General features: G+C 36.9%; 1 protein-coding gene across 1 annotated transcript in view; it reads left to right on the forward strand.

Moving 5' to 3' along the window:
* LOC112464708 (disintegrin and metalloproteinase domain-containing protein 10) overlaps positions 1-21403 on the forward strand; it is a 59515-nt gene extending 38112 nt beyond the window's left edge. Inside the window, exons 5-18 of the mRNA XM_025031854.1 lie at positions 8209-8455; positions 9168-9296; positions 9887-10074; positions 11329-11469; positions 11591-11715; positions 12100-12228; positions 12360-12528; positions 12680-12849; positions 13438-13605; positions 13698-13825; positions 13908-14022; positions 14095-14229; positions 15000-15221; positions 15372-21403. Of these exons, the coding sequence (XP_024887622.1) occupies positions 8209-8455; positions 9168-9296; positions 9887-10074; positions 11329-11469; positions 11591-11715; positions 12100-12228; positions 12360-12528; positions 12680-12849; positions 13438-13605; positions 13698-13825; positions 13908-14022; positions 14095-14229; positions 15000-15221; positions 15372-16235 (2930 nt within the window). The 3' untranslated portion in view covers positions 16236-21403. The remainder of the gene's footprint in view (positions 1-8208; positions 8456-9167; positions 9297-9886; positions 10075-11328; positions 11470-11590; positions 11716-12099; positions 12229-12359; positions 12529-12679; positions 12850-13437; positions 13606-13697; positions 13826-13907; positions 14023-14094; positions 14230-14999; positions 15222-15371) is intronic.
* Positions 21404-27005: the final 5602 nt, after the last annotated feature.

The following is a 27005-nucleotide window of genomic DNA, read 5'->3' on the forward strand; positions in this document are numbered from 1 at the left end:
TTACACGGTGGCGAATAATCCTCGATGTTGTCCTCGGACTGCGGAACAATTCGATATTCAAGTACTATTCGCAGCGTATTGCTCTGCGAGTGCGAGCATATATACGGGTGCGAGGAGAGCCGCCAATGAAAGGCCACTTCGCACAGCCGCGATTTTCACTGCGTATTTCGACGGGGTAGTCGCGAGTTTTCATTCGCCATGGCACTCCCGCGTTTTGCGCGGCCGCGGCTGAAACTGGCCATTCGCATATGTCGCTTTAACTAAATTGACGAAGAACGTGGAGCGCCAAATAATAGAACATAGAGCGTGAAAGAAACAAAGGTAAAAAGCTCTCTGCCACGCTTTCATGTAGAAATAACTACATGTGCTAACTTTACACTGTAATGAAAAAAAAAAAGAAAAACGTGAACTGGGTTCGGTGTCGATTTGCGAAAGTGATTCACAAGTTTTGACGTAATTATTGTTTCTTGTTTTTCTTTGTATAAAAATCATTCTTTCGAGTATTTCCGATAATGGATTAATTAATTAGCGAAGCTTTTATTATATGTTCCGGGGGGTGGGGATATAAAGTGGATTGGAAGTTTCAGGAAAGTTTGCGAGATAAGTGCGTAAAAGAACGTCCTCTGTGAAAGCCGAGGCAAGACGCTAAGTTTCGCGTCGATTCAGATCAATGTGACCGTCGCGTCGCTTCGTCGGTGTAATTCGATTGTTGATCGATAAAGCGACATTCGGTCGCACTTTCTCGCATGCGTATAGCGTTTACGCTTGCCGGGACTCGACGGACGCGTCGAACGCGCCACGACCGGAGCCGATCCGTTAGCCGTTCAGTGACTAAATTGGATTTTTCTACTAACGAGCACGAGGGCTTTTCCTCCGTGAAAGCTCCATCGCAAACCTCCTCGATTGCTCCTCTACCCCCCTCGGCTATCAAACCTCCGTTCGTCCCGCCCAGCTCGAGAACGCGTCTTCCCGTTTCATCCCTTTTATCGCCGCACTTTTCCGGATCGCGCAACTTCGCCGCGCTCGCCCCGTCCCCGTCCCCGTCCCCGTTTCGCGTTCCACGATTTTTCTGTATTTTTTTTTATTTTTTCGCGTTCTTCGTCCCTCGTCCCGGCCCCGCCTCTCGATTAAGGGTTCTGTGTTTCCATAGATCCGCTCCGCCACTTTTCGGGATTACGCCGGGAGCCAACCAGTTCGCTTGCTCTTCGCGAATCCTCCTGCGAGAATTAAGCGTCTCGAGATGCGAGAGAGATGAGCCCTCGTATCTTTCTGACGCTGCTTTGTTCTCCGCTCGCCGGTGGCGTGCGATCTCGCTGCACAAAATATTAATGGTGCTTCGTGTTTCAGATTTTCTCTTTTTCTTGCTAATATGTCGTTACTTTAATGTCATTTCGGTTTCTAACGTCGCGAAGTTATTGAAAGCCTCTCTGTTTAGCAAGGAAATTGAGTCACTTATCTATGCCGTTTCTTATGGCGTCTATCAGGATATCTAATGACAGTTCTTAACTATAGGTAAGCACTTTATCAGAAAATAGTTTCGGTCGTCTTCGTCACGTTTGTCAATACTTCATAACGTTAAACACGACTCGGCACTTTATTCGCGGCGATCAGAAACGAGTAGCTACTTTTTAAAACGCGACTTTACGTCGAAGTAAAAAGATCGCGACACGGATTCTTTATCATGATCCGCCAAGAGAGAGAGAGAGAGAGAGAGAGAGAGAGAGAGAGAGAGAGTGTGTGTGTGTGTGTATGTCGATTCAGAGCGTATCAGGTATGAAAAATGCAAGTTTCGGCCTGAATTGATCGGCGACGAGAGAAGAGTCTATTGAATCGCGCTTTCAAATGTCCGCCGGGGCATTTTATCGCGGAGGCACGAAATCGTCGGACGAGCCCGTCGATGAATAAGTATGAACGAAAACACGCTACAATGCGTGATAAAAACGAATTCGAACATGAATAATTCATTAATTATCGGTGAAAGCTTTTTCCTTTTGTATCTCGCCCGCCTTTATCGCTTTTTTTTCTCTGACGACCCTCCGACGCTCGTTCTGCATGATTCCCTCTCTCTCTCTCTCTCTCTCTCTCTCTCTTTCTCTCTCCCTAGCCTACATTTGCAACATCGCCCAGGAGGGAATTTTCTTCCTTCTCTCTCACTTTTACATCTACAAATGTACAATCTTCTTCCTTTATCTCTATTCGCTCCGACTCTTCTTGCGATCATTCTGACTTAACTAGTTTCTCCCTTCAAGATTACTCGAAGAGACGACTTTCAGAATCTTACTCTTTTTTGTCAAATCTATCACCTTATTAAACTTGGAAAGAAATCGCTGCTAATATTATTACCGAGTAAGTAGCTTGAAGAGTGTTCGTACATAAATGTTTGATTTCTATTTTATATGTTAGTCTGTCTATGAATCTAATGTTAGATTCATATCTGATTCGTCTAAATTAAATCTGATTTATAAATACTATACTATCATTTTAATTTTATATTTTACGATATTTTTGGAATTCATCAAAGTTGAAGACAAAATTACTACGACGAAATTTATTCGTCGAATACGTCAGGACTTTTTTAAATATTCCGCAGTCTGTCAGCGCTGATTAAATGAGTTAACTGTCATCGTTCGAGTTAAATGCTTTTTCTTCCAATGGCTTCCACCCGTTCTTTCTCCGTTCTGTCTCTATCTATATGTCCAATCTCTCGTCTCTCAAAGTCATTCCGACTTAACCAGCTTCTTCCACCGGGATTACTTTCAGAAGTCGATTCTCTTCGGAAAAGGGAGGAAATGTTTTTCTCGCGTCTCGCGTCGACGCGTAAAACCGTGTAAACGTGTAACGAGGGAATTTGACTATCGCGCGACCGCGCTGAATAATATTTCGCGAACGTGAATGCCGCGATGAATAATTGATAAATTGCCGGCGTACATACAACTACGATTGTACGTTATATGCTACAACGCGGCGTGTCGGCGACAGACTGTAACGTGAGCTTAACACCGCGATTTCTATCGAGCCGGCCACGCTTAAGGCGTTTCTGATCAACGTATATAACACGCGCCATAAGAACGCGACTGTATCCACATCGCGAACAAGTAGAATTTGAACAATCCACCAAATAGGTATACCGATTCCGCAGTCGAACAAAGTTTCAAATTCAAAGCTGCCTGTCGCGTCGACGCATCCAGCCGCGTGTAACTTTTTTTTCTTAAATTTTACGAGTCAATTGATTTTACGGAAATCACGAATGAATGCAAAATTTTGACGAGAGATGAGAGTTTCATCTTTCGCCGTCGCATTTAATTGTACACCCCACTTTTCCCTATTTATTCCCACACGTATCTTGCGGTCTAGCCGTATCCCGTATTTATATCAATTTTTCTTTGTTTTCCCCAACGTCGACATGCGCGATCTACTTTATCCGCTTTACGCCTGTCCAAACTGTCGCGTCGGGATGAGACTCGATTAAGCTGCGGGGCGCAGATTCTTCCTCATTCTCTCTTTTTTTTTGTCTCGAGCAACCGGCATGGCAGCCCGCGGGTCCTGGACAAAAGCTATATCAAATGGATGATGCACCGTTGGCGCGGCGGTCATATGCAGACAGTTTTATAATCTCCGTACTTTTATTTGTCCATCGTGTTGTTTTCCTGCCCTTATAGCACGCTGCTTCCCCTGCACTTCAGCATTCACATTTTCCATCTGGCACAATTGGTAGTCTCTCTTAAATACGTTTATTAATTGCTATTATACTTTCTTTGTACTTATCCTTCCGTTTGCTTCCTTTTTTTGGACCGTAGAAAAGAAGTAACGTTCTTTTAATTCTCGCAGTTCTCCGCCCTTTGCTACTGTACTTTGCCATTATCGTCGATAATCGCGGATATACTGTACAATATGATAATTTATATCGTTAGTCTACGTTTGCCTCGTAATTTATTAATTACGGCGCAATTATGGGAAAATTTAATTCTTCACTTTTGTTCCTTTTTTTTAAATCGTGGGGAAAATATCTTTCCTCTTTTCATGCTTTTTCTGCTTTTCAGCTTTTTATCTTGCGCTTATTATCGTTTTAAGCGTTTAATAGTTATTATCATTTGCATGCAATCAGTACTTCTCTAATGTATTTATTAATTACCACGCAATTATCACGTTTTCCTCGTCTTTATCTTCGCTTACCCTTCGTCATAGGGAGGGAGGGGAGGGACAGAGTATTTTTCCACAATCTCGTTTTTTTTCTCTTTACCTTTGATATTCTCTATTCCTCGCTTTACTCACGCGTTGGTACGATCGTGCTTTCGTGTAATTAGTATTTTCTCAGCGTATTTTTTAATTACCATGCAATTATCGCATTTCCCCCGTTTATCCTTATCCGTTCTTTGCCGTTCAGGAAAAAGAGTAGCCTTCCATCTGCACCCCTCACACCTGTTTGAGATCTCATGCTCGCTCGCTGGAGATTAAGCTGTAGCTCTTCGCTTTGAGCGCTCAAACGTGAAAAAAAGCCGACGAAATACTATCAAAAGCGCGGACGCAGTAGACTACCGGCCGTCTTTAATTCGTTGATTCTCCACATCTCTCTTCTTCCTGTGGAACACAATGTATTTATCTAATTTATAATTATATCTAATTAGCGAAATAAGCAACATTGTAATGATTGCCACGTCTTGACAGTCGGCGTCGTTATAGTCGATTTTTACACCCTAATGAATATATCTCGAGATATTCGACAAGATACACATTAGGATTGTGAATCCTTTTGTGTTTAAGAGTGTTGAAGAGTTACAAAAATTATTCATATTTTTTTTGTTAAAATTTAATCTAACCTATGCAATTACCGCGCACAAAAAAGTATCCCTATATATTTTGAGAATTAAATTACTGCGTTGAGATGCCCCGATTTGTAGATTGTATAATCTGGACAGTATCCGCAGAGCGGAAGATTTGACCTCGACCTGCGTCAAATCCGCGGCGATCGAATTTAATCTGGCGATAGCCTAGTTTCTCCCCGTGTTTCCTACGCGTTTACTTTTCCTCCTCGTTCCCCATCCAAGGTTCACTATCGAGCCTCTCGCGGGAGGTCCACTTTCTATCTGCGATCTCTCGTCGGGAGAAGAAGAGACGACACGACGCCGTTGCACATCGATTATGTTTTCCAACTCGTCCCCCGCGGGGAATCGTCGTTCACGCTTAAGCTATCGCGCGAAATGGGATCAAATTAGCCGCGGAAGCTCCGTAGATTGGAAGAAGGAGAATCCCCGCGTTTTTCTAGACAAACCGATCGCGGAATTCCACCTGGATCTGAAATTCGCTAAGCATCCCCGACATCGCGCTGCTGTCTCTTCCTCGGCTCTAATCGACGACGTTCTTGCGGTCGGGAAAAAGGAGCAATCGTCTTCGCGGCGTGCCTGAAAATCACTAGTTGGTATTTTAGCCACGAGTTCCCTGAGCAGTCCGAGGTCAGCTTAAGAAAAATGACAAGACTTTTAATCTTTCGAAAAGATTGCAAAGGGTGCAAATTAGTAATGAGACTTTTGCTATCTTATTTAAGTTTGAATGCGATGTAATTTAAGAGAGTTTTATTTTGTAGTATGATATTAAAAAATATATATAGTTATAGATATATAGATAATATTACAAAACTGAGAAAGATGTCATTATGACTTAATATATCTTCGCTGAGAAAAAATTGATCAAAGAAAGCATAATTTAGAAAACTTGGAAGATATATATATATATGATATGTATTATATACTTCATATACAAGATACTTCATATAAAAGTAAATTTCTATCTCTACAAAGAAATAGAAAAACATTTCAATATTAAATTTCTCGTCTACATTTACTCTCGACTTTAAATTTAAGAGAGAATCAATTTTATATTAAGATTATATTTAAAAATAAATAACGTATCAGATATTAAAAATATTGCAAGTTTATTGTTTAATTCTTTCCTGAAGTTTCTTATATAAATGAAATCAAATAAAATGCAAGGTAAAATTATTTATTGACAAATTGATATTTAATATAGGTATACTATTCAATTTATAAATTAAGTTAAATTTGTTCAGTAATTTTTTATTATTGAAATAATGTTTGACTTTGTGTCTTGTTCTTTATTTTCAAATTTGCGTTTAATTTTATATTCCTATTTTCGATTTGAATTAAAATTTGTCTAGAAATATATTTCGAGTTTTCTTGCTAAATCGATGCAATTTCTGCAATCTCAAGTAGAAAGTTACAAATTGTTCTAAAAGGATAAATAAAAAAGAGTGATAAGCTTAAATGTGATAAATTAGCTTCTTATAACATCTAACATGTTTGTATACCTTATTTTTATTCACGCGCAAATTGTTTTCTTTTGCGCCCGGAGTTAAATTGCCCCGCGATATAAAACCCCGCTGCTGATTGTCCCTTTTATCGGGGCGGATAGGGTATCGATTACCATGAAGGGTGAATTTACGGATCCGCCGCGCGCCAACAACCAAAGGGATCCAAACAATTACTTGTAGGAAGTAACACGCGGCCGTAAATTTCTCCGACTTCGCGATAGCACTTTAGTCGATTTATCTTTCCTTTAGCGATAGTCCGGAATATCGTCTATGATTGACGATTGGAATTCCTAGAATCTACCCACGTTTTACCCGGGAAATTTCGCTTTGAACCAAGAGACTTGATCCTCTGAGGTCATGATTTTCCGTCTTCCACTCAAGTTTCTATACCGTCCGTCAATCTGCGACGTTTTTACAAAATTGTATCGGAAGCGACGTACATATATTGAGCGACAGTTCCAGTACACGCTGCTTTTACCAGATAAATTTCAATTTTTCTGTTATTGTTGTATCAGTGCCCTCTTGTCACAGAAAGAAGAAAATAGAGTAGAATGGAAATATAACTAATCTTTGGTCGAATTTTGCATTTAAACGTCTATATTTTGGAAATTAAACGTTTTACATAAAATCTTAATGTATTAAGAGACTAATATATTTATTTAGAATTTAGGAGTTTTATTTAATTATTTAATAATGTTATTTCATAGCCTACTTATCGCGGTTCGATTACCTAACCCAGCACATTATTTGCATGAGATTTGCACATATTTTATGCTTAAATTACGCAAAGCTACATCGCGCATTAGCGACGGCGATAGAGCAAATAGAAGGAATTTCTTGTCGCTGTGACGGCAAACTTCGATTTCAAGAATTTTCCACGGAAATCCGTCGTTTCGCTCAGGAAGTTGAACCGCCCGGATGGAATTTGTACGGCGCGAAGCGAAACGAAACGAAGTTATGGCTCGTCCTCGGATCCTAAATACCTGGCAATCCTTTCTAATTCCGTCCGAAAAGTTACCATATACCTCTTCCCTTTCTCACCGCGTGCCTTCGCTAAACTCGGGCGAAGTCGCAAAAATTTCATAAGAAATAATGAAAGCACGACGACACGGAGAAACTAAAGCTTCTACAAATATAATTAACCCCGCGACGGTAACTTTATATGCACCGTGGGAACGAGTCTTCTGCCGTCGCGATTCGCCCTCGTATTTTCGCAGATTTAAAAGGTAGCTGCGGGGTTATATCGCCGCACATTCAACGCGAATCCATCTCCGCGGAAACTATTAATAATGGGTTTAGTAATCTCAATTCTTGCGAGCGTTATTAAAATACGGCAGATTGTCGTGGAAAAATACTGTTAACATGTACGTATCTCGAATTTATGAAAAATCTATTTCTCGTATGAGTATAACATGAAAAAGAATTGATATGATTGTTTATTTATGGTATAATAAACTGAAATATTTATTAAGATAAATTGTAATATTTATTATGTTAAAAAGAAAATTTGTAATAGTTTACAAATTTTGTGAAATTGTGTAAAACAAATAATAAATTAAATGGAGGGTCAAGTTTTAGCCGGAAAACGTGAAAGCATTTAATTGTTAATATTTATAAAAATTATAAAATACGTGTATAGATTATATTATCTTATACAATATTATATATTTGTATGCAGACTGTATGTATATAATATATATACATGCATATATTGCATATTAATTATTACCCGCACGAGTTTAAATATTTGATAATGGAGAAAGGTGATAAAAATTGTCAGTTATATGTTGATTGAATCTATATGATGTAAATGATCCCTTTTTCTCTACAAATTCAATTGCTGATTCTTTATTAACCGGCATCGTGTCCTGTTCTCTTCACAGATGACGAGAGCGCCGTGGTGCAGGGCGTCGTTACGCAGGACGGTCTCTTCGACGGCAGTGTCGTGACCAGATTCGAGGAGTACTATATCGAGCCGACGAGCAGGTATTTGAATAAAAATGAAGACACGTCGCCGCCCTATCACAGCATAGCTTATCGCACCTCCGACGTCACCACCCCGCCACATCCATTACCCTGTGCCAGTCATCAGCTGCACCAAAAGGGGTCTCTTCGTGATTCCTTCGATAGGTGAGTTCTATTTCTCTCGAATCGCTAAGCGACGATCGTCGATGTAGATGAGGATGTAAACCATCCCTCAGATCATGATAACGAGTTTTGAGTTTAATTATTTTTTTTCTGCTTCCCGTATTTTTGACCAAATCCAGGTCGATCGTTTTCAGTTTGACGATGACGTCAAAATAGTGTTCGCGAAGCTTTCTTAGTTTATAAAATATATTTAAGACTCGAATTATGATGATATGTGTATAATCTTTTTTTGTCGACAGGCGTGCATTCATATTTAATTTAAAGTTGTCTTCTAGAATTACATATATTTATAGCTTATTTTGCATAGAATTTTTTTAAATATTAGATGGTTGGTTTTGATACGATTGTGTTAAGATGATTTCTCGTGTGTTTAAAGACTTTATATAATATTTTAATTTGATATATATTTTTTGATTAATTCAAGTAATATATAAGCGACGTAATGGCTGCGCCCTTATTAAGACATTCTCCCAAGCACTTATATTTACTCGTATATTTTCTACTTTATGAAAGTACATTCGCGGACGAAGAAAATGATAAAAGAGCACATACTGTTAGCAAACGCGCTGTAATTTAGACACGTGTAAAGGAAACTCCCGCCGGCCGGGATTATCATATATTATGCGTTTCATGTCAGTCTTCATATGGCGGACTTTAAATGTAAATTTAAACTTCGCGATGTCTGTTCCTCCAGATATAGGTACAACAATTCTCAGGCATTCTACGAGCCCCTGCTCGGCGAGCACGTTGCTCTCTACTCAAGGGAAAACAATGCGAGGGTGTTAACGTTGGAAACGAGTAATGACGTCGAGTACACGGACGCGTGAGTATTTTGCATTCCTAGTGAGAAAAAGCCCGAACCTTTTTCCTGCTTAACGCACGCAAATAAATCCATTTTATCGTACGTCACAGAACTTATTTTTCAAAGCGTGAGAAAGTTTGGACTAGATCGTACCGGTGTAAAATGTTTTATCTTCAAAGATCTATTTAAAGAGCACGAAGAACAAAAAAATTAAAAAAAATAATAGGAGGAAAAAGACATATAGCAAATGTAATGTAAAGAAACATTTATTGTAGACTCTATTTTTCTCAAAATGCAATTTGTTGTGATATGTACGTACGTTTCTTTTTTTAAATGACTGATTTGATGAAGGAAGGAACAATAAACAATGCGGAAGCGACGACGGTTTCAACTCTAACGTGAAATGTTTGTTGATTTTGTCTTCTGGGTCAATTCACGTGTCAATTGTTAGCGAAGTACTGGCAACGTGTGTGTCGACAAACGACAACAAGCGTCGCGAAAGTTGAAATAGAATTCGGAGGAACTAGGTGCTCGAGGTTGCGAGAGGAGAGTGCGGAGAGCGTTTTTCATCGCGCAATAAAAGCGACCTTATTTCTCGTCCCCGTCCGCAGCGCGAGCGGCAAAGATCGGATCGCGAGGCATCTGCACAAGCGCGCGACCGTAGATCCCCGGAAAACTACCTGCATGCTCTACTTGCAAGCGGACCATCAGTTTTTCGCGCGATACGGCACGGAGGAAGCCTGTATCGAGGTGATGACGAGGCACGTGCAGAAAGTCAACTCCATCTACAAATACACAGGTGGGTGTTCTTCCTCGCGTGCGCGCGCGCGCGGTGAAAGATGATCTACCCTAACAGTTTTCGCGGCGGGTCGGGAAAACGGACGATGGCAAAGGCCGAGGGGGAGAAAAAAGTCGAGGAAATTGAAAACTACTTGAGGAACGCGAAAAAACGTCGGGAGAATCTAATTTAAAATGACCAGGGAATATCGAAGTAAAATGAGAAAAAAAAGCGAAGACATTCAGAGACTTTTCGAGGAAAGCCGAGGAACTTTACGGGAATTATGAAAATTTTCTGGAATTTTACCCTTTCTGCCGCGGTTGATGATAATACGAGAAGGAATTCATAAAAAAGAAAAGAATTAATGAAAAATCATTCGTTCGATTTTTATTCGTTGATATTTAAATTTATATCAATTTATGTTTTAATATTAAGCACAATTAAGCGTGATATTTATATGGAAAATACGATAAAAATAATAAATTTTCTTTGTACACAGCGTACGCGTCATGCATGCAAATTTTTTGTTTTTCGCGTTTACAATTTTGACATAAATAATAATGTGATAAAAGCGATGGAATTATAAACGAAACGGGAAATTGCAAAGACCGGAGCGAAAAAGCAAATAATTAGTAAATAATTAGAGGACATAGAGCAAAACAGAGTTTTTGAATATTACTCATGTGAATAACCCAGTTTAATGTTACTCAAATTCTACGGTAATATTCAATTTAATTTGAGAAACACTTTTGTAAAATATAAACTATGACAAATCTTATATCTAGATGGAAAATGTAATTCTAAAAAAATATTGATTCTTGTAATCTTTTTTCTTATAACGAAAAAATTAATTTTTTTAATGTTAAACAAATAGCATATAACACATTTTTTAAAGCTGTACGTGTATAATTTGAAAATTAACACGAGATATGTTTTTGATACTTTTTGCGAAAAGTGTGAAATGTTTAAAGTATTTGATAAATGATTTGTTACTCTATATCGTTGTAAAACGTACACCAGTCTGTTTATTCGTACATATGGTATTTTCATTACCGTACTGTGTTCCATTATGTATAACACACATTGTGTGAGTTCCATATTACACGCGAATTACTCTGCTTGGACCAGAGAACGGTAATCACATGGGAGTTGTCAACGTTAGGTGCAAGAAACAGAACTGGAATAATGTACGAGTTTAAGTGAATTATTTCGTTCCGATAAATATGCAATTTAAGAAACAACTAGCGTTTTGAACAGCGTCACGTCTGCTTTCAGATTTCAATCAAGACGGGCGGTCGGATAACATCAGCTTCATGATCAAACGCATCAAAGTGCACAGCGAGGAAGCGTTGAGAGATTCTAATTATCGTTTCCCAGGCAATTACGGGGTGGAGAAATATTTAGAGCTCTTTTCAGGTAAGGAGTAAGGACCTCGTTGTCGCTCTTTGTTAATAAGCCGTAATATGGCGTAATGTCAATACGTCAATATGCGAATGAGGACTAAACTGATAATACGTTGATGTTTGCCTTGTTATAGAGGAGGATTATGACGCATTCTGTCTGGCTTATATGTTCACGTATCGGGATTTCGAGATGGGAACTCTGGGTTTGGCATGGACAGGCGATCTCAAGAATGCCGGCGGCGTGTGTGAAAAGAACGGGGTATGCGTGGGTGAAAAGTATTAATAGACTTTTGTAAAATAATGTCGATTATATATATATATATTTTTTATAAATTTACGAATAGTATGGAAGTAACTAAAATTTAATGAGAATTACACTAAAATATATTAAATTATAACTTAAATGTATTAAATTTTAGACTTTAAAAAAATCTACAATAATTTATCTATCCTTATGTGTACTGATCGATGTTACATTTGAAGCACGATCCTATTTATGGCGATCAGCTGATCCACTCCGACAAAAAAATTTATTTTTTATGTGATTTCTTTTCGCAACCGTTGAACTGGAAATCGTCGCGAATATGAAACTTAAGTTGAAAAAAAATATAAATAAAAAATAATTGTCGAAATAACGTTGCAGCATTACCGCGGCAGCATGAAATCACTGAACACCGGTATAGTGACCCTATTAAATTACGGGAAGCACGTACCGCCTGCGGTCTCTCACGTTACTTTGGCTCACGAGATCGGCCACAACTTTGGCTCACCGGTACGTACATACTTCCGTTAGTCGCGTTCAAAACGGCGCGTTCTATATTCCGCGGCCTTTTTATACAATGTTGTCCAGTCAATAAACGAATGACGCTCACGTCATACATCTCATTGTTCTTTCGCGACCAGCACGATCCGGAACAATGTACACCGGGCGGCGAGGACGGCAACTTCATAATGTTCGCCCGTGCTACCAGCGGCGACAAACGCAACAACAACCGCTTCAGCCCGTGCAGCCTGAACGCCATAAATCCTGTGCTCAACAGCAAGGCACGTTCGCCAAAGGGATGCTTCACCGGTGAGTTTTATGCCGTGGGAGCAACGGCGAACGCGATATATCGCGACGTCGCAACGAAACGAAATTGATCGCACCAGCTCCCATCTTCTCGTCCAATTATTCTATTCCCGTTTGGTCTAACCCTGACGGTACTGTGCATTGTTTATTGTAGAACCGCAAGTATCGCTGTGCGGTAACGGCGTGGTGGAGGAGGGCGAGCAGTGCGACTGCGGCTGGGAAGAAGATTGCAGAGACTCGTGCTGCTTTCCCCAGCGCCGTTATCCGCCGCCCACGGAGACCCCGTGCACGCTCACACCAGGCTCGAAGTGCAGTCCTAGTCAAGTATGTATGACGCTTGTAAAAAATGCGAGTTGGACTGTATTGTCGGGGGAATTTTAGGACGACTTTCTTGCTCAAAATTTAACCCGGACCTTGTAGCCGCGCTTGTGCTTTTTCAATCTTGAATATTAAATGTTAAGCGTTCAAACGTCCAAATTTTTTAAATGTCTGTTTATCCAGCTATGTATTTAAACGTTTATTTAGTTGTTTAAATATTCTAATAGCAGAATACGTATATTATAAAAGTACTATCTTTAAAATGTGCTACATTTTAATCTATTTTTTATGAAGCCATTATATTTTTAATATTTGATAACATTTCTGTTGCACGATTAGGCGCATTTAACGCAATGAATAAATAATGTTTAATAACTTGCATACAGTATTTCATGCAAAAGATATTAAGATTCGCTGATGCACATTTATCGCTCGATGTTCGTTTATTTTGTCGAAAATATTAATTAATTTAAGCAATATCTTATTAAATTTACTTTAGGCAATTTACTCACAGATATGCATAACGTAATTACGCGGCGCATCGTGCGTATAACACGACGTAATTTTGACGGCTCTGTTTGCTTTCCTTTTCAGGGTCCGTGCTGTACTGGCGAATGTGAGTACCGTTTCGGAGAGAAGTGCAGAGATGACAACGGCTGCCGCGATGCGAGCTTCTGTCACGGTGATTCTCCGTATTGTCCGCCGTCCATTAACAAGCCTAATAAGACCATCTGTAATCGTGAACTGGTTTGCTTCATGGGGGTAGATATCAGTCCTATTAAAAACCGTACACGTGCTCTTATTAAATGAATAAATATGATCTGTCTCACGTGCGCGAAACTTGTGTTTCACAGGAGTGCACTGGCAGCATTTGCTTGGCATACGGATTGGAATCTTGCCAATGCATACCAGGCCCGAGCGATCCGCCGACGAAGGCTTGCGAGTTATGTTGTCGACTTCCCGGGGAAAATCAACCGTGCCTGTATGTTTATCTCGTATTAAATATTATTTCGTCGATCAATTTGCATAAAAAATTTGTTAAATTTAATTACTTTTCTTCGCAGATCGTCTTTCGACTGGAACTCCCCGCCATATGATATTCCCGACATGTTCTCGAAACCAGGAACTCCGTGTAACGATTATAATGGCTACTGTGATGTCTTTCAAAAATGTCGTGAGGTAAATGGAACTTGGTCACAGAAGATAGTGGAAGATAGTAGGTAACGGCGTTAATTAAAATATTTTATTCAGGTTGATCCAAGCGGTCCATTAGCAACTTTAAGGAAGCTCTTATTATCCGACGAGAGCCTTGCTACTTTCAGACGGTGGGTCGCTGAACATTGGTATGCAGCCGCTCTGATAGTTTTAATAGCGATATCGTTGCTGGTATGTATAAAAACATCACCTACATTTTCTCTTAAATTCATGTACTTGATTATATTTTAAAAATAAAAATTTAATTAATTTTTCTATTGTTTATTATCTTAATTTATTATTTTTAATTAATAACTAGTTTGATGAGATTGTTGCATTAAACAAGTCTATAGAACAAATATATTTTTGTTAAAATAAGCGCAAAAAACAATAATTTCATATAATTATATATGTTAAAAATGTTCAGAAACGACTAAGGAAAAGAGATAAATACAATGCTGAGAGTAAGTGTAGGGACACATGCATAGTAGGCTATCGAAATCTAATAATATTTGTTGTAAAATAATTGGAGATTAATTGCTTTTTACAAAAATTATTTGCTATTGCATTGTTGTACCTTTCCGAGTACCTTTCCCCCTGCGGTGCGTACATTTAATTAGATTACTGATTAAAGTATCACGTAGAAGCAAAAATTCTTGTGGCTGCCGTATTCTAGATAACATAAACTTTAATTAAAGCTTTGAATAAAGTAGTGATTTGAATTTCTATTGTAAATTACATTATGTAATTACATATTGTAAATTATTTTTTATTAATAAAATATCGCCTAATAAATATGTAAAGAAATGTACATATATATATATATATATATATATATATATATATAGTATATATGATATAGTATGTTATTTTTTTGTATTTCTGCCAATTCTTGTCAATGAAAAAATAAATAAAATATAAATTTATTTACAAGCACGTAAGATTTCTTTCTTTTCTTTTAGGTGGCCAGCATGAGATTACTGGGCAAACGACCGGACCTGAAGCTAAAGTCCGTCACGATAATCCACAGTTCTACGACGGAAACGGTACGGCTTCCACCGGAAGGTACGGAAGGAGTGACGGTGCATCCACCGGCACGTGCCAAACTTCCTCTTAGTAAGAAGGTCAGAGAAAAGAGGTGTCATCGCAAACATAAAGATGGTGGACACGCGGACAAGTCTAAGGTAAAATTAATTTAAATAAGAGAATTAGAAAATAGACTTGTTTATTTTAATTATCGATGTATTAATATAATAATTTGATTATATTAATATATTAATTTAATATTTGTATCTCGAAATTTAAATTCTTAAGTTTTTTGTTTGCATTTAAAGGACGCCAAGAAGAAACAGCAAAACCAACAGACGAAGAGATCATCTACCGGACAGGTGGACGATTTTGCGCGAAAAAGACCGGCCGAAGTTGCGGCTGCTGCAGCGCAGGAGAACAAACGGAAGAAGATTACATCGGCTAGAGATAAAGGACAAAGTACCAGCAATAATCCGGCCGGCGGCAGCGGCGGCGATAATGACAAGAGGAAGCGTAAGAAGACACATAGAAAGGAGGTGATCGACTATTCGGCAATGCAAACGGATAAGGAACCAGAAACAAACGCTGATCCTAAAAGCAAGGTGCGCTCTTGGTTATTGGCATCTTCGCAATGCCGACCAGAAATCGGTGCACGGACCAACGTCAATGGTTTGCCGAAAAGCAAGTCGACCCCGGTGGGTCTGACGGTTAGCGGAGGAGCAGTGGGGTCCAGAGTGCCGGTGTCGAGGCAACAGGCGTTGACAGCCACTCGACGTCCTGGTGCGGAAACTGGAAGGGCTGGTGCGGAGATGAAGAACTCGTCGAATTCCCTCGCCAGGAAGGAACGTGCGAGGCTTCAGGTGGTGTACAAGCCGCCGTTCCGGTTCAGCGTAAAGCTACGCAAGTCCGATAAAGTAGCGCAGGCACCGGCCACAGCTGTAAATCATACGAATAGCAGAACGACGAAACTGCCGAGGACCGGGGTGCTTCTGCGAACGGTCAAGAGGAAAGATCGAGTTAGGATAGGCAGAGCACGACAAATCGCTCCTACCGGCATCGGAAACAGCGGCGGTGATCTGCCGGAACCGGCCAACTCCGACTTGCACACCGTACCCTCCGATCTGGAAGTACTGCTATCCGAGAGCGAGTTTCTCTTCTCGGACACGTGACCATGGATTTCGATATTGTTTGAGTTTATTTCGAATCGCTACGCGACTAAGTAGGTCTTGCATAATTTCATCCCTTGTATCCGAGCGCGAGAATAAATAATACTTTAGGATGCGCGGGATGATAGATAGTTTCGCGTTGAATAGCTAGCTCGTGCGTGGAAAAATCCCGTCCGAGAACGTGGAAGGGAAGATTCGTTTAGTTGCCCGATTTATCGAACAATCTTGGTTTGTTTTTCTTTCAACTGTTCGCTCTATAAGCACACGTCGCAAAGACGTGACATTGATTTTCGTCATTCTTCCTTTCCTCATCTCTAGAGTGGAGCAATAGCGCGGCGACAGATTATACGTTTGCGAACGTTCGCGCTGTGATCGGCGATGAACGTTTCTCACGCGCGATTGCGATGAACGGAATTTGCGCTGACGAACGTATAAAATGTGTCGGCGCTAGTTTTTCAACGATCAAGCCAGTTTTCTTCTTCCAAAGAAAGGGGCCAAATCCATCGTTTAAAGTGCGACTGGTGTAAGCGCCGCAAATATATAAATATTGATCTACTCGTCTAATATTTCCCGGAACTATGCTATGAATGCAGATTACAATTCGTTTTCGATGGTAGCTTTAAATTTTCAGGGATCAGTGCGCAACATTAATCTCAAAATGCAAACGCGGTATTTTGGGACGTCGAAAGTAATGCTTTATCTTAAAGTCTCTTTACACTGTGCCTGTGCTGTTACTCTGTACCCTCTTTTCTGACGCTTAGGGAAAATCACGTCTGAGAAATGGCGTAGTTTTCATTTAAATGGCGATATATCGGTCGTAAGAGGATGACAAAATTGCGTCGGCAGCCTTGATTGACTAACTTTTATTAGTCGCTCCTTTTGAGATTATAGCCCTAGTTATAATGTAGTCGTAACAGACACTACATTACGGTCGTTGCTATGATACGGCTATAAGATACTCTATATTTTAACCCTAGCTGTAACATAGCTATTATATACTTTATATTATAGCCCTAGCTATAATATAGTTAAAATACATTATAAAATTGCGACATTATATCTTTAGCTATGATATAATTAACACGTAACTCTATATTATAGCTATTGCTATAATGTAACGTACTAGCTAGGGCTATGGTATCGACGCAGAGGAACAACACTTAATGTACCACGATCAGAGCTGATCTGACATTGATGGAAGAAACCGTAGAATGTCAGGCAAGTTCCGAACAGATCGTCGAGAGGGTCTCTTGTTTCTTCGCCGCCCGATCTGCCTGTAACGTTAAAATAACGTTATTATTCACTCGTGGTTCCTATTGTCGACAATTTCTAATCGCATCTCGTGAAGCTTCTTATCGGATATACTTTGCATCTTCAGTACATCCGTGAGAATCACGGGACGAGCCGACAACGGATATTGCTTATATTTTCAAGACTATACAAAATATCTTCAGTGACACCCATTACGCCGACTTTTGGCGATTTTCGTTGCTCGTGATTGTTAACGGTGGAGACGTGCTGTTTCTCCTATTTCATACTCGATTTTCAAATGTTGAAATCCAATATCTGGTGCTATCATTTGGTATACTTATGCCTCTTACATGTCTGACCGCATTTCTGAATGTAACTTCTATTTGTACATATGTTTTATCGCTCAGACATTCCTGTTCGCTCTGCAAAAGATAATTGATTAATTAGAATCGATAGATAATTGTTCTTTTATAATTAAATTTCTTTTGTCAAAGAAATTTCTGCAGAAAAATATCCATATAATCAAATTTACTGTACAATACTTAAAGTAGAAGAAAACATTTTTAATTTCAAAATTAAATTGAGGAGATACGGTTACCATTTGCTTCGTATTACAAGCGTTTTAAAATTCATACATTTACAAAATGGACTTCTATCGATTCTGCTTAATTGATGTTCTTTTGCAACGCATTGTCGAATGTATTTGCCGAGTTTAAGTTCCTTGCGCTCGCGGCACGTGCACTCGAGCTAAAAGCATATCTCGATACAGAGTATTGCGTGTTCGCGTTTCACGAGTCAGCTTCATGTGCATTCCCCTCGGGTGTGTCGCCGTGATCCCCCTGAACTGCCCATGATTTCACCCATGACGACAAACCGCGATAAGCCGGCTCGGTTAATCGTTATGAAATCAACTAAACTAGCTCTTATTAGCCAACACGTATGAGTACGGTTAATGCATCCTCTTTAAGATCCGTTTACGATCGCCGACTTCTCATACCACCGGCTCTACGTGTCGAGACTATGAGGAGTCGCTTTGTATAATAAAGTAACAAGGTCGGATCGATACGGACTCGATACTCAAGGATAATAACATTAATAATATTAATACGCTCGTTGGCGGCATTCATTTTTGTATCATTCCTTAACAAGAAGTATTATTCAGCGGGAGAACGAGAGAGATAGAGATAACGTAAAAATAACTAGCTACATTTTACGTATAAATTACTAAATGATAAACAGGGTCTGATAGGTTTCTTTTAATTTGATTGAAGCTATTTGACTAAAATTATTAATATGGCTGCGTATACTTGTATAATTTAACGTAAGCAAGTCGTATTTAATTTAAAATATACACTGTTCGAAGTTAAATGAATTAACTTCTCCGGCGAGTGAAAGTTTTATCTCCGAACCATGTACTATTTTGAATTAAAGAAAGCTTATCGCTAATTAATTTTATTTCGTTTTTTATCTTTTCAAAGAATGTGTCAATCAATTATTAAAACTTAGCGCTATATTCTATTGATACGCATTTGTTAAGTAAAAAGTTGAAGCCTAATTTGTTAAGTGAGCGATATTTTAACTTCCAAAGCTCATAAGAATATTTATAATTATTACGTATATAGGTAAGCTAAGACTTCGCAAAAATTGTGCTTTGTCTAATGCGGTAACTATACGTGGCCGACCGTATTTTGTACGTCCATAATTAGTTCTACAACTGCGAAGCAGGTGTTCATAATTCAACAATTCGCCAGAAAGATCCGCTTGTGCGCGCGTATGTGTGTATGTGTGTATATACATACATACACACGCTCCCGTAAATGTACTTAATTCATAAGAAGATGTGATGTTACTTTTACATGAACCCTTAGACAGAATTGCTTAAATTTTAAGGAAGCGTGCTTTTACTTTTAAGACCGAGCTGTGTTATATCCTGTCTTAAATTAATCGGGAATTGAAATCGATGTCATTTCGATGAGTTAAAAAATCTCGATGCTATATCGTGGATTGAATAAAATTTAATTTAATGGGATTTATTTTATAAAATTGGACGCGTTCTATAAAAGGGGAATTTATCTTAACGTAATTCTTAACTTTGAGTAAGAAGTTAATTTTTAATTTATAAGTTATTTGAGATATTTGAAAAATCAATACGTTTTACACATTGAAAACAGAAGAGAATAAGAAAGGATGAAGAAATATAGCATCTGCAGCATTTAAATCCACTGAAATCTCAGTTCAATTCCCGAATCTTTAACCAGTTTAACCGATTATAAGCCATGTCGCGCGATTCACTTTGTTGTGCCTAGTCGCTGCGCAGAAATCGCTACGAATTCGCGTGCGAGCGCGGCGAGCGTTTAATCCGTATTAATCCGAACACTCGTTAACTTCGTTCGTACCCCGTTGTGTCTATATGCATCTATACATATACATATATATATACACATATATTGTGATACATACTTATATATGTCGTACAAGTAAGTAGTACGTATTCCGCTTTGGTCGTAAAATTTGCGTTATAATTTAAAAAAAAGGAGGCAAAGAACGAAAAGAGGGCGAAAACAAGAAAGCGTGTAGCTTGATCGTAGAATCAGCAAGTAGACGGCAGAAATATTCAGATATTCGGATTCTGTAATGTGTAGATGATAAAACGTAGCTGTTATCCTTGTGTAGTCTGTCTACCGAGAGACTTAGTCGCGGCGAAGTGAATCAAATTCGTAAGTGCGTATTGTTACGCAATTAACAGTTTTCTAACGATCCTAAGAATTCGGCGAGCGCGATGGAGAACATATACATACGAGAAGAATTTTGTGCCATTTAGAGATGTCGACGGACATTTAGCAATCGAGAAAATAATCAATTAATAGCGAAATCAAAGCGAAACGTTCACTGAGAAACGTGAATGAGTTTAGAAAGGAAAATAGATAACAATCTGTTTTAAATATCACATAACAACATCCGTATTTTTTCATTAATGCACGTTTTAGCATAGAAACTTAAACGCAACTCTTTATTTAACAAATTGAACTACGCACGATATTAACCACTGTACTTTATTCTTAGTACTAAATTAGAAAAAAATAATTATAGTTGTACTGTTAAGGAAAAAAACCAGTAAGAGAATCAAAAACTTTTCACGAAACATACATGTACTTTAAGGAGATAACATAATTGGCGTTAAAAGGAATTTTGATTTCTATTCAAATTAAGTGAATAAGAACAGAATAACAAAGTTAAAAAGTTTCCAATGGAAATTAGATTCCTTCTAACTCCGTTTATTTTACGCGGGAAGATTGATTTACTTTTGTAAAAGGATAGTAGCTGATCTCGAAGACTGTCGTGCGAATTATCTAGCAGGGAAAATTGCTGGTGTTGCCGTACCAGTGTATAAAACTTTCCCGTATGTATGTGTGCTCGTCGTATGATCTGAGAAAGCATCTTAGTTCAGTAGTCGTAGCTGAACACACTATTTTTGATCCGCGAGTGACGATAGGGCTGAGCCGACTAGGCGCCTACTCAACAAATTGATTGCTCGTACCTACAGTTAAATGCCGTAGTCATTCCCGTTAAGCTCGAGTGCTTCTTGTTCCATTTAATGATTAGTGGCGGGGTGGTGGGATCGCACGTGTCCCCCCGCATGCCAAATGACACAACACACAACACTCGGATCCGAACAAAGTCGAGGGCACAAGTGGTCTCGATCCGAACCTATTCGGAATATTTGATACGTCCGAGAGGCGAGACTGTTATTATTTTAACTCTTATCGCGTATCACATAAACTTATAATTGATATAAGATGGGGCTGCTGTATTTTTACACGGACTTTGTACAAAATATAACGGAGGAGCTCTCGCGGGAAAATCCCGCGCCGGCGAGATATGTACATACCTGTATACCAATAAATACTAGACGAAATGTGGAGGAACGAAGAAGCTACGACCGCGCAAGAGAAAACGAGCACACACGTGTGTGGTATATAGCAAAGCACGTTTTTATTTAGTACAAGCCTCATAAATAAAATAATATGTCCTGATTTTTATGGATAAATAGAAGGGACTATTTTTGGGACTGAGAAATACTTGTTATAAATTAAATATGATAAAATTAATAGAATTACTTAAAATGGCGTGTGTTTTAGACGTCAAATGAATTTTCAGAATTCTCGGTTTTCGCACTCGTTATTGCGCAGTCGTGATCTTTAAACTTTATTAGCATTATTCTATTATTTACTTCTTGAATATGATGCTTTTATTATGTATTATATAAGCAGATTTTGGGAAAACTTCCGTTACACTTTTTCGTGTCGCGAATCGAACTCACTACCGTTCCTAAAGAAGTTTCACTTAAAAAATTTCCACGTCCTAGGACCCATAAGATTTTTTAACACTTTAAAGATATGTTGTAGACAAGTACATATGGAACGCCGTTTTACTTTTTAATAGCATAAATGATATTCTACTTAATATAAAAGTTTCAAAAAATAATTGTCTTGAGAAAAATAGCTATTTTTACTAATGAATTAAATTTATGTCAAACATAATAAAAATTGGATAAATTAAAATTATGTCAGGACATAATAAAAATTCGGAATTATTTTTATGTCCTGACATAATTTTAATTTCACGAATTAAAATTATGTCTGGACATATATAAAATATAATTTAATTTCGAATTTTTATCACGTCCGGACATAATTTTAATACATCCAATTTTTATTATGCTTGACATAATTTTAATTTGATGAATTAAAATTATGTCGACATAAAAATTGAATGAATTAAAATTATGTCGATACGTAATAGTTATTTGTGTAACAAGTGTCGTAAGATGAAAATTCCCGCCTTCGGCTCGTGCGTAAACTCCGCACCCGGGAATTTTCATCTTTACACACGACTTACACTCCTTATTTTATGTTGTAAGTGCCTGGAAAGTGGTCTATCACGCACGTGTAGCGTATGCGTAATGGGGCACTTTCCATGCACGTGTTGCATAAAAATAATTCCGAATTTTTATGGTGTCGACATAATTTTAATTCATTTAATTTTTATGATGTCTTGACATAATTTTAATTCATTCAATTTTTATGTTTCAATTTTTATTATATCTCGACATAATTTTAATTCATTCAATTTTTATGATGTCTCGACATAAATTTGATTCATTCAATTTTTATGATGTCTAAATTTTTATGATGTCTCAATTTTTATGATCTCAATTTTTATGATGTCTCGATGAGTTATGATGAATTACTATGATGTCGGAACATAATAAAAATTCGGAATTATTTTTATGTCCCGGACATAATTTTAATTCATCCAATTTTTATTATGTTCGACATAATTTAAAATCATTAGTAAGAATAGCTATTTTTTTCAAGACAATTATTTTTTGAAACTTTTATATTATGTAGAATATTATTTACGCTATTAAAAAGTAAAACGGCGTTCCATACAATTTTTATGATGTCTCGACATAATTTTAATTCATCTATATTTTATGATGTCCAGACATAATTTTAATTCGTGAAATTAAAATTATGTTAGGACATAAAAATAATTCCGAATTTTTATTATGTCCCGACATAATTTTAATTTATCCAATTTTTATTATGTTTGACATAAATTTAATTCATTAGTAAGAATCGCTATTTTTCTCAAGACAATTATTTTTTGAAACCTTTATATTGTATAGATTATTATTTATGCTATTGAAAAGTAAAACGGTGTGCCATGCAATTTTTATTAGGTATATCAAATTTTAATTCGATGAATTAAAATTATGTCGTGACATCATAAAAATTAGTTGAATTAAAATTATATCGACACGTAAAAATAATTACGAATTTTTATGTCTTGACATAATTTTAATTTATTGTGATTTTTCTTAAGACTATTATTTTTTGATCTTTTATATTGAATGGAATATTTATTATGCCATTAAAAAGTAAAACGGCGTGCCATAAGTACAGGTAAGAAGGAAGCGTCAGAGTCAGTCGAGGATCGTCACTTGTCCATTCGATCATCAAAGTCAAGCAAAGTAGGCGCGGTATACTCGGATGGGTGACCGACCGGCTTGAGAGAGCAGTTTTTTCAGATAGACGCGCGGTTGTACGCAACAGTAGGAAAGCGGTTTTTATCTTTTACTAGAACACTGAAAACCTTTATCGAAAATATAGGTAGCTTCCGGCATCGTGAAGAATTTTAAATACAAAAGAACCATCCATCTTGGATAAAAAAATATATCTATACAAAATATACAAATATTCTAGATAAGCATTGGGAATTATAGAAATTATTAGCAACAAACTAACAAATCCTCTTAAGTCAATTTAATCGATATTAAAATAAAAATCGTTTAAATACAGGAAGATTCTTATATGTTTGTATTGTTATTTTTATCGTAATTAGATTCTAATTTTTTTTAATTCTAAACATATTAATAATTCTATCTTTTTAAAATTCTTAAAATTATTCACATCTTTTATTCATAAATGGTTGTACAATAACATATTTAATTGTTTCTTATTTAACTGTTTAAGTTTATTGAGTCCCATAGGATTTTTAGATTGACACAGTCTTTCTTGAAATTTTGTAAAGTAATCTCTTCCATATGCGTAACCGAAAATGCGAAACGCTTCTAATTGGTTACGCGGAAAATACATGCTATGTGACTTCAGCCTAACTCGTCTCGTGTATTGACATACAACCCGATAAATAAACCATATATATCCCTCTCTTTGACCTTTGTAAGAAGTTTTGCACACGACAATTAAGGCGATTTCTGTAAACCACACGTTTAGTATCAGACATTCTGTAAGTAGGTTAGTTACAAACAGCAAGGTAATAATGGAATTGCCAAAAGACAGCGACTTGTGGCAATGGATCCGGAATTATTTCCATCGACCTAAACCCTTTATTTGTTGGGCAAAATGCATGGAATGTGGTAAAGAAATTAAGGCACGTCGAGAAAATAACTTCAAAACAAAATTAAGGACACACTTAGGTAATGTACATGGAAAATATCCTGATAAATGGCATAGTGAACTATCTGAAGAGCTACAACAATATTACACGGGCTCAAATGAATGTAAGGCAACATGTAGGACATGCGGGGAAGTACTTTCTTATTTATCGAACTGTGGGCATTTACACCGACATAAAAATAGATGTCCTTTAAGAAGAAACCAGAACACAATAATGCAGAGTCCGATAATCCAGATCTCCAATAATCAAAATGAGTAAGTAGATATTATATTATTCGATTTCTATCATTATTCTACGTATAAAATAACGCTTGTAACGTTACATAGAAAAGTGTAAAAAAAACGTTAAAAACAAAAAAAAACAGTAAAATTATTGCTCGTGATCGGACTTTCGGCGCGTACGGTACGGAATTCTATAATTTTTCACAGATTTCACTTTATTAAGTTGAATTCAGAGCAAATTTACTCTTAAAAATTTTTTTGCCGAGATTCTTTTTAAGAAAAAAAAAGTAGTAAGTTATTTACAGTTACTGAATCTATGTCTTTTACATTCTGTTAGACTTGCTGTAACTATTTATATTTATATACATTTTTTTGTCTTTGGATATCTGAAGGGTTAATATCGGTGTTTTTAATATTTCCATGACTTTTGCTTAGATCGGTATCTCCAAAACATTTTTAAAAAAATTTATAACAAATTTAATATACTTCAGGAAAGTCTTCACGAAGAAAAATTTATTATAATGTTCAGAAAGCGTTCCGACATCAGCTGCAAGAATATGCAGAAAAAATGAGTCTTTATTTTAAAAAATTAAGTTTACCTTGAAATAATGTTCTGCCTTTGACCTAAGGTAAAATAAAGGTCATGATCAGACCCGATTAACATCAAATAACTTCTGTCTGAATATATTTCTAATTCGGCTTAACTTTGATAAAAGGGATGATAGATTAAAATGGGACACTCTGTATACGTACAAAAATCACAACATTAGTTTAGTCAAACATTAATTGTATCTTTTTCTCAATTTTTCTTCTTCCCTCCCTCACTCTCATAAGTCTCATAACTTCGCTCCATTACGGATCACATTAATAAGTACAAAATAGCATCAAATAATGCGTACAATTGTAATATTTTAAATACGTTTTAATACAGGCCAAGCACTTCAAGTTCCACGGGTTACATTACAAACGCAGAACGCCAAAGTCAAAGTCCTGAAAGTCCACCTGATTTGCCTGTTCAATCATTTGTACACAAGCTACAGAAGAAACAGGCGCACATGATGAGTAGTTATTCGCTTTGCTTATTTTATACACTATATATACTGACTTGTCGTAAGAATAATTTATAACTGCAATATTTTAAATAATTTCTCTAATTTCTCTATTTTTTAATCACATCACAAAAACAATATTTTCAATAGTTTAGTAATGTAGGTACATGATGACTATAACTATTAAATGCCATCTTTATTAATATATCTATCGTCTATGTTTTATTTTTAATCATGTGATATATAAATTTACATCAGGAATGTTTCGAGTACTTTAGAATCAATAATCTCACTTACAAATTGGAACGATCTATTTAGGTCAGACACAGAGTTGGACGTTACTTCATACGAGGAACCGTAGGCACCATCTGAACAAACAAAATGACAAGGAAGGGCTATAGATGGGTAATTATTGGCTTTGGTTTTTACATTATGTACATTGTTCTACACAGCGTTAGATTTCTTCTCCCCACAATAACAATAAATTTAAGAAATTCACTAGATACATGAAAACCTTAAACAATAATTACTATAATACAAAAATACGATTATGCATTAATAAAATTCGGTCTATTTAAATTTTCAAATAATATTTTGTTTTTATAATTTTATGATATTCATATAACGGTAACTTTTTAAACACCGACTAATTCATTCTTGTTTAATTTTTTAGTAAATATGAAAATTTGAAATGTAAAATACCATGTGGGGTGTAAATTACATCCCACATTATTTATGCTGTAAATATTAAACCAATTAATACTTTTTTGTTTTCTGTTTGATGTTGTTTATTGTTGCACACATCTTAAAGTATATTAGTAGATTGATATTTTAATTTCAATATTTTTTTCCATAGTAATTGGATCTGTATTGAAATGAATTCAGAACACTCATTAGAAGAAAAGAAATCTGGAGTGCAAAATACATCCCACGTGCCTACTGGAGGGTTAGTTATTCTACATATGAGTACATAATAACGACTACTTTAATTCCGTTAGAAATTTGTCAATGAGCAATTTCAACTCAGATAAACGAAAGAGAGACATAACAGATCCCAATGATGAGTAATTATTCACCTTGTATAAGTGTCACAGCACAAAAATATATAATACTGCGAGAACATTTATTACCTATACGAATTCAACATGTATTGACTCTTTACATTTCCCGTTTATTTTGTGTAAAATTTATGTAACGTTAGTTTATGTTATAAATTTTTTCGGTAAAATGTGTATATATGTATATGTACTTCCAGGTTTTTCCTTACA

The sequence above is a fragment of the Temnothorax curvispinosus genome, unplaced genomic scaffold (genome assembly GCF_003070985.1).
Source record: "Temnothorax curvispinosus isolate PA1 unplaced genomic scaffold, ASM307098v1 QBEX01014483.1, whole genome shotgun sequence".
In the NCBI taxonomy this organism is placed as follows: Eukaryota; Metazoa; Arthropoda; class Insecta; order Hymenoptera; family Formicidae; genus Temnothorax; species Temnothorax curvispinosus.